Here is a 9,277-nt window from a genome sequence, read left to right on the forward strand (position 1 = left end):
ATCCTGGCCTTGTATCTCTTCATAGTGGGAAAGCTTTAAGTTTCACACCATTAAGTATGATGTTAGCTGTAGGTTTTTTCTAGATATTTTTTTATCAAGCTGAGGGAGTTCCCCTATTCTTAGTTTACTGAGAGTTTTTATCATGAATGTTTGGTGTTGGATTTTGCCAAAAGCTTTTTCCTCATCTATTGATATGAACATGTGGTTTTTCTTTTTTAGCCTGTTGATATGATAGCTTACATTAATTGATGTTTGAATGTTGAACCAGCCTTGCATACCTGCGATAAATCCCACTTAATTGTGGTATATAATTCTTTTTAGACATGGATGAATTTTGTTTTGCTGATTTTTCATTGAGCATTTTTGTATCTATGTTCATGAGAGATACTCAAGTGTCTGTAGTTTTTGTTTTCTTGTAATGTCTGTTTCTGGTTTTACTATTAGGGTAATACTGGTCTTATAGAATATTCCCTCTGCTTATATCTTCTGAAAGAGATTGTAGAAAAATGGTATTATTTCTTCCTTAAATGTTTCGTAGAATTTACCAGTGAACCCACCTGCCCCTAATACTTTCTGTTTTGGAATGTTGTTAATTATTGATTCAATTTCCTTAATAGATATTTAGGAAATATTTAGGTCTATTTAGATTGTCTATTTCTTCACGTGTGAGTTTTGGCAAATTGTGCCTTTCAGGGAATTAGTTCATTTCATCTAGGTTATCAAATTTGTGGGCATAAAATCGTTCATAGTTTGCCTTTATTTTCCTTTTAATGTACATGGGATCTGTAGTGATGTCCTCTTCTTCATTTCTGATATTGGTAATTTGTGTCCCCTCTCTTTTTTTTCTTAGTTAGCCTGGCTATAGGCTTGTCAATTTTGTGGATCTTTTCAAAGACTCAGCTTTTGGCTTCATTGATTTACTTTATTTCCTGTTTTCAATTTCATTGATTTCTATTCTATTGCTTATCATTTCTTTTCTTTTGCTTACTTTAGACTTAATTTGTTCTTTTTCTGGTTTTCTAAGATGGAAACTTAGATTATTGATTTTAGATCATTATTCTTTTCTAATATATTCATTCAATGCTATAAGTTTTCCTCTAAGCATTGTTTTCACTGCATTCTACAAATTTTGATAAGATGTGTTTTTATTTCTCTTTAGTTTTAAACTATTTTAAAATTTCTCTTGAGATTTCTTCTTTGACTCCCATTTTACATAGAAGTGTGTTGTTTAGTCTCCATGTATCTTGAGATATTCCAGTTATCTTTCTGTTATTGATTTCTAGTTTAATTCTATTGTGATCTAAGAGCAGACATTGTACGATTGTATTCTTTTAAATTTGCAAAGGTATGTTTTATGGCCCAGAATGTGGTCTATATGGTGGGTATTCTGTGTGAGGTTGGGAGGAATGTGTATCTGCTGACGTTGGATCAAATAGTTGTTGATATTGATTATATTCAGTTGATTGATGGTGTTGTTGAGTTCAACTATTGTCCTACTGGTTTTCTGCCTGCCGAATCTATCTATTTCTGAAAAAAAAGAATTGAGGTCTCCAACTATGATAGTGGAGTCATCTATTTCTCTTTGCAGTTCTGTTAGGCTCATATGGTTTAATGCTCTGTTTTTAGGTGGATATACATTAAGGATTATTATATCATCTTGGAGAATTGACCCCTTTATGTAATGCCTTTCTTCACTCCTGATAACTTTTCTTGCTTCGAAGTCTGAAGTTAATATAGCTACTCCTGCTTTCTTTTGATTAGTGTTACCATGGTATATTTTTCTTCATCCATTTACTTTTAATTTATATGTATCTATATTTACCATGGATTTCTTGTAGAAGATATATAGTTGAGTCTTGTTTGTTTGTTTTTTTTATCAACTCTAACAATCTCTGTCTTATAATTAGTGCATTTAGAGCATTGATGTTCAAAGTGATTAATGATATGGTTGGATTAATATCTATCATTTTCATTACTGTTTTCTTTTTGTTGCCCTTGTTCTTTGTTCCCGTTTTTATCTTCCACTTCATTCTGCCTTTTGTGGTTTTAATTGAACATTTTATATGAATCTATTTTCCCTCCTTTCTTCATGTATTGGTATACTTCCTTTTTTAGAAAATTTATTTACGTATTTCCCTTTAAAAAACTTTTTAAAGTAAAAAAATAGTTTGCAATATACATTTATAGCCTATCCAAGTCAATTTTCAAATAGTACTACATCACTTTAAGGGTAATATGAGTACCTTAAAGTAACAAAATAATCCTAATTCCTCCCTCCCATCCTGTGTATCATTGTTGTCATTTATTTCACTTATATGCATGCATACATAAACATATAAGTATGTTCATAAAATATATGCCTAGGCGTGCATAATCAAATACATTGTTGGTTTTATTATTTTGAACTATTACTTGTTAGATTAATTAAGAATAAGAGAAATAACATTTTTATTTTACCTTCATTTATTCTTTCTTCAATGTTCTTCTTTATTTTATGTAGATCCAAGTTTCTGGCCAATGTTATTTTCCTTCTCTCTGAAGAACTTTTAACATTTCTTGCAAGGCAGATCTGTTGGCAGTAAATTCCCTCAATTTTTGTTTGTCTGAGAAAGTCTTTATCTCTCCTTCACTTTTGAAAGAATTTCTCAAGGTATAGAATTCTAGGTTGGTGGGTTTTTTCTCTCAACACTTTAAATTTCACTCCACTCTTGCTTGCACAGTTTTACATCTGGGAAGTCAGATGTAATTCCTATTTTTGTTCCTCTATAAGTAATGTATTTTTTTTTCCCTGCGGCTGCTTTCAGGATTTTTTCTTCTTCTTTGATTTTCTGTAGTTTGAAAATGACATGCCTAGGTGTAGTTTTTGGGCACTTAATTCTGCTTGCTGTTTTTTGAGTTTCCTACGTCTGTGTTTTGGTGTCTGACATTAATTTGGGGAAGTTTTCAGTCATTATTATTTCAAATGTTTCTTCTGTTTCTTTCTCTGTTTCTTCTGTTTCTTTCTCTGTTTCTTCTTCTGGTATTCTCATTATGCATATGTTACACCATATGTAGTTGTCCCATAGTCATTGGATATTCTCTTGGTTTTTGTAGTCTCTGTTCTCTTTGCTTTTCAGTTTTCAAAGATTCTATCGAAATATCCTCCAGCTCAGAGATTCTTTCCTCAGCAGTGTTCAGTCTACTAATAAGACCATTAAAGGCATTTTCTTCATTATGATATGGTGTTTTTTATCTCTAGCATTTCTTTTTGGTTCTTTCTTAGGATTTTCATATTTCTGCTTACATCGTTCATGTGTTCTGCCATGCTGTCTACTTTGTTCATTAGCGCCCTTAACGTATTAATTATAGTTGTTTTAAATTTCCAGTCTGATAATTCCAGCTTCCCTGCCATGTCTGGTTCTGATGCTTGCTCTCTCTCTTCAAATTGTGTTTTTTGCCTTTTAGTATGCCTTGCAATTTTTTCTTGATACCCAGACATGATGCACCAGGTAAAAGGAACTGCAGTAAATTGGCCTTTAGTAATATGTTGGTGAAGTATAAGAGGAGAGTAAGCATTTTAGGTCTTTTGATTAGGTCTCAGTTTTGTACTGAGCCTGTAGTGAGCTTCACAAGTGTTTCTCAGTTTCTTCAAGCCCCTTAGGTAGGACAAGATGGCTAGAGTGGGCTGGAGTTGGGTCTTTCCTTTTCCCTAGTCAGTTAGGCTCTGATAATACCCCAGCAGGTTAGGCTCTGGTTAAATGGTTTCTCCTTGAAGGCAGGGCTTGTTGAGAAGAACAAAGTTCTCTGACATATTTCAGAATGGTTCCTTTTCCCCACCCTGCCAGAAACATGAGAGGATTTTTCTCCAATATTTACTGTGAAACCCTGGGTAAAATTCCTAGAGGTAAATCTTACAATACTGTGGAGACCTCTTGTGGGGATCTAAGAAGAGATGTTGATTTCTCAGTCTGTTCAGCTTTTTACCTGTTAGGACTGTGTGTCAACTCCCAAGTTTTTTTGCATGTACAAACAGAAACCAGAACTCTAGTGATTTTTCTTTCTTTCTTTCTTTCTTTCTTTTAGTTTTAGAAGAAAATATTGACTATCTTTATGACCTGGAGTAGAAAGGCTACCTTATTCCACACACAAATAATGTTGACCATAAAAGAAAACAATAAAACATTAGAATTACAATTAAGGACTTTTCTTCTCCAAAAGACATTATAAAGTGAAAAGACCAGCTGTACACTGGAAGAATATATTTCCACACACCACAATGAATTGGTTTTCAGAACATGTAAAGAACAAATTGAAAAAGAAAAAAACTTTAATAGAGAATGCATAAAAGATAATTTTTGGTATTTCACAACAGAAAAACACTAATATCTAATAAACACATGAAAAAATGCTCAAAATCATCAGTAGTCAGGGAAATGCAAATTAAGATCACATTGAAGCAATGTTTTATACCCATTAGAGTCACAAAGAAGTTTGCCAGTACCAAGTGCTGATGAGGGTGTAGGTCATTAGGAATTTTTATATATTGCTGGTTGGACTGAAAATGTATACATCCACCTTGGAAAACAAGTTAATATTATCTTTGTAAGCTGAACATGCATATATTCCATAACTTAGCAATTTGACTTCTAAGTATACGCCCCAGAAATACTCTTACATGTTGTATAAAAGACAGAGAGACAAATAATTTATTGCAACTTTGTTCTTAAAAAACCGGAAATAACACAAACATCTCTGGAGTTAGATAAAAATATTATAGTATATTCCCATAGTGGAAATATTACATAGCAGTGAAAATAAATGAACTTCATCTATATTCTTAATTATGGATGAGTGTTAGAAATACAATGTCGAATGAAAATATCAAGTTGCAGAAGAATAAATACATTATGATACAATTTCTATATAAAGTTTAAAAGGAAGCCAAGTAGTATATTGCTTAGTATATGTGGTAAAATTATTTTTAAGAAGCAATGGGATGATAAACACAGGATTGAAGATAGAGGTTACCTCTGAATGAGATTGTTCAGGAAACACACAGGAAGTAGAAATATTCTAGTTTTAGGGTTAGGTAATACGTTCTCATTTAATTATTAAGCTTCAAAACTCTCATATGTATTATATACTTTTTTATGTTTCAAATATTTCATAATAAGACAAGAGAGAGAGTAGGCTTTTCAGATTTATCTCCGGAAGGCAAGACTGTGCCCTGATCTAGGTGTCCTTATGACTAGGAAGACAGAATAGAGCAGAAAACACAGGCTTGAAGGGTAGTCAGATCCCTGAAAAGATGGGAAACAGAGGAGCAGGAGGAAACTTTTGGAGATGATGGTTATGTTCATCATCTTGACTGTGGTGATGGTTCTTAGATGTATACGAATGTCAAAACTCATCAAACTGTACACTTTAAACACACACAACTTTATTGTACCAATAAAGCTATTAAAATCAAAAGACGAGAAGAGGTTGAAGCCAAGTTCTTCTCTGCCCTGAACAATGAGCTAAGTCTGTCTTGCTCCCAAGGGAGGACTGCGGGACAGTGGAGCATTCCCCCAGGCTCTCCCTGCCCCACAGTTTCCTCCTCTCCTGGAGGGATTAAGAGGTGCATTTTTTCTTGCAGCATAATAAAAATAAACTTATTTCTAAAAAACTGTTTGATGAATTGTTGGCTTTACACCATTGAATGAACCCAATTCTTTAAAGGTCAGGTACTGTATTACGTGAGTGAGTTATCTAGAATTTGTTCTTCAACAAGTTGAAAATTTTAAGATAAAATAAAGTGAATATTCCTGTATAACATAAGCCTTATTTTGATCTTACAACCTATATGACTTTAACAAATACCCATATATTTGAAGTGAAGATTTCCTGACGTTAAGTTATCCTTGAACGCTAGATGGTGTGGTGAGACCCATCCTTCCGAATGAAGAACAGCACCAAAACAAGAAGCTGTGTCTTGGGAACCACTAAGAAGTCCTGTCTAAACTGGAGCGAAGGCCTCAAGAATTTTTATTGCACTTTTAAAAGTCGGCCTTGTTAACACAGAAAATAAGGATGGATTTTGTGAATAGTTGGAAAAAATATTTTAAGAAAGCTTATTTATTACTAGCATATGAATGATGTTAATGAGAATATTTTTATTTGAGGTTTATTTGTGTGTTTTCCAGAAAATAATGCTGGTTTTTTTATTACACTAAATGGGGTAGCAGTAATTGAATGACACCAGTTTAATTGCCCATAGGGAGTGATTTCTTCATGTCTTAGCTTTATATGACCCAGTATGAAAGGGGTTGGTTCACTGGAGGTCACACCTTAGCAGAGAATCACACACTTTTTAAGAAATATTAATTCCTTTGGATTACAGTGGTAACAATTAGTAAACTACTCCAGGGAAATAAATGACAACTTGGCCATTTTTAAGAGTCAGTGTATGGATCACCAAAAGTTCACATTTATACTCAAAGCTTGCTAATAATCAGAATTTCTTTAACTAAGACTGAATCATAAAAACAAAGTTGGCGGACCTGAGCTTCATTATTAAAAGTATATTTTTTAAAATGTTATTAAATCTTCCAATAAGTAGAAATTACAACAATTTGTAGGCTATTACATCACTGATTTGGGGTAGCAATAGTAAAATATTATTTTGAGACGGTATTAATTCTATAGCACTAACTCGAAATCACTAACAATGAACCTTAAATTTGGTTTTGATCTTAACAGAGAAGAAATATTTAGTTTGCAATATTAAAACTAGTTTTTCAGAATTCCATTAATAGACGCTGCCCATTTTTCCCTTCATCTAAGTAATACAGAATATTTCATGGTTTTGAATGCAAGGCCTTTTAACAACATTTGCAAACCTTAAGAATACTGAGTCTTGAAAGTAAACTTTATGGTCAGTTCAGTTACATTCCAAACAGCCCTTCAGGAGTCATCTCATTTTTTTTTTTTTTTCTTGAGGAACTTTCAGAAAATTAGTCCAAAGATGAAGTTTCCTGTTTTATGCTTTCTTAGAGTTGGGCAGGGAGTTGCAGCGGCCCGTGGACCTCAGGCCTGGGGTGGGACGTTCTGTGGAATGACTGTGGAGAGAGGTAGTCAGGTTGGCCTCTGCTGTCCTTTCCTTTCCATGATATTGCATGGCTTCACGAGGCCTTTTACCGGTTTCTCAGAAGTGCACAGGACAATCCAAGAGTTGACCAGATGCCCTTGCTTGTACAGCAGGTTGCTTAGGTCCACTGGGAATTCAAAGTCATCATACCAGGCAGTTAAGAACTGCCGTAAACATTTTAACACAAGACTAGGGAGTGGGACAGAGAGGGAAGAGACGAGAGGAGCCCTTAGAGATAACCAGTGCTTAAGCTCTTTAATATTTACCAACATGAAAACACTGAGATTTGCTTATATCTCCCCAATTGCTTTTGCATGTTAATCATATGTGCTTAAGTTTTTCTTAGATTTACTGTTTTTTACTAATATGTCAACTACATCAAATATTTTCTAAATCAATTAGTAAATATTTTGCAAGACCCAAAGTCCTGGAATACTGCCAAGTTTATAGATATATGTGTTGGGTGTTGGGGGTGGAATTATCAGTAGGGAGAAACATACAAATGGGAAAAGCTATGATTAGGGAATAAAAAATTGATACTTCTATAGCACTATTAAAATGGTCATAATAATGCCATTTTCCTCTGCACAACCAGTCAGATTTCATCATTTATTAAGAGCTTATAGTATCAGAAGGAAAGCTCAATGAAGGTGGGAATATATATACATAGAGGTTTTTTTTTTTTTTTTTTTTTTGCTGAACCCAGTGTCTGCAACAGTGCCTGGCATATAGCAGGCATTCAGTAAATATTTGCTGACAAATCTAATGACCGCTGGACACTGGCTAGACCCTGGAGAAGAGATGTATAAGAAATGCTCTCTGACCTCAAGAAGCTCACAGCGTAGTGACAGATACAAGCAGTAATCAAGTGATAGAGAATGATTCTCAGAGTCGGGTCTCTGCGCCAGTGGCATTGCATCACCTGGGGCCCAACCAGAGCTGCTGAATCAGACACTAGGGTCGCAGCCTGGCAGTCTGTGTTTAACAGGCCCTCCAGGTGATTCTCATGGCCTAAGGTTGAGAACCACCCTGTGGATGTAACTATAGGAGCAGTGGTGGCACAAAAGAGGACAAGTGCACACTCCAAGGAGTCATGGAGAAAGGGCCTCGCAGAAGTGGAGGTGTTTATGCTGGGTCCCGAAGAGGCCCGGGAGGCTGCAGGCAAACAGTGGAGATGAGAGGGACTTCCGAGAGAAAGTGATGGAGGCAGGGGGTCGCGCCGGGAAGCAGGAAAGGGCCGTGACGGGCGGGGGGTGGGGGTGGGAGTGGGGGTGGTGTGCACAGAGATTGCTGAGCTGCTCAAGGACCCCCAAGATAGCGGTGTTGACTAAGATCTAGTAATTATCCCTTAACCTGAGAAATCGGAACTGGCTCTTAAACAATAACACATCTTCCTTACTTTCAAAGCTTGGGAGAATAATAGTAAAGGCATAATTTGTAAAGAATAGCTCTGCATTGTTTACTGCCAAGTGAAAATAGAATATGCAGACATGCAGTGGGATGAGTGAGGGCCTGGTGCAAGCCACGCCTGCCATGTCGAGTACACACAGGTTTGAGTGTGTTGTTTCATTGTGTTACTCCTGAAGCTTTTATTTGATCTAGCTTTTCTGTGAGTTCTTCTCCCTCAGTTAGTTTGCAAACAAACCCGTCTCTCATAAATCTTCCTCATTTCCTGCATGTACAGTTCTGCTTTGAGATCTGCCATGACAATCCGCTTCTGATACGCAAGTGGCGTTAAACACCAATTTTTTTTAAGTTCTGGTTTTGTCGATAGTTACCACTTGGCATTTAGCTGAGACCATTACCATTGCTCTTTGGGATTAAGCGTAAATTTAGTACCTTTATTTCATGTGTAACATTCCTGAAGCCTTTTCATTTTTATTTTTTATTTTTTTGCCATTTTAAATTATATTTTAGACATAAAAAAGTATAAACACATAGTTATAACAAACACTCATATGCCCGATATAAAGAATTAATGTATAACCTGGAGTCTTCATTATAGGTGATTTAGTCCTCTTTTGGGATTTAGGTGAGAGCTTTATTTTGCATCTTTTCTACTTTTGCTTTTGAGGGCACATCCTGGATTCCTGGAAGAAAGTCCTTGGTCACTGCAGGGCTATAGTGTTTCAGAAGCCAGCCAAAGAGCCCCTCGGGACTGTTACCAAG

The 9,277-nt window shown here is 35.4% G+C and overlaps 1 protein-coding gene across 2 annotated transcripts in view; it reads left to right on the forward strand.

The window, feature by feature from the left end:
- CDADC1 (cytidine and dCMP deaminase domain containing 1) overlaps positions 1-7,696 on the forward strand; it is a 46,136-nt gene extending 38,440 nt beyond the window's left edge. For both annotated transcript variants that reach the window (XM_011370298.2, XM_011370300.2), the window contains one exon: positions 5,894-7,696. In XM_011370298.2, coding sequence (XP_011368600.1) covers positions 5,894-5,967 — 74 coding nt within the window. In that variant the 3' untranslated portion in view covers positions 5,968-7,696. The remainder of the gene's footprint in view (positions 1-5,893) is intronic.
- The last annotated feature ends 1,581 nt before the right edge of the window (positions 7,697-9,277 follow it).

The sequence above is a fragment of the Pteropus vampyrus genome, unplaced genomic scaffold (assembly GCF_000151845.1).
Source record: "Pteropus vampyrus isolate Shadow unplaced genomic scaffold, Pvam_2.0 Scaffold167, whole genome shotgun sequence".
NCBI classification, from domain to species: Eukaryota; Metazoa; Chordata; class Mammalia; order Chiroptera; family Pteropodidae; genus Pteropus; species Pteropus vampyrus.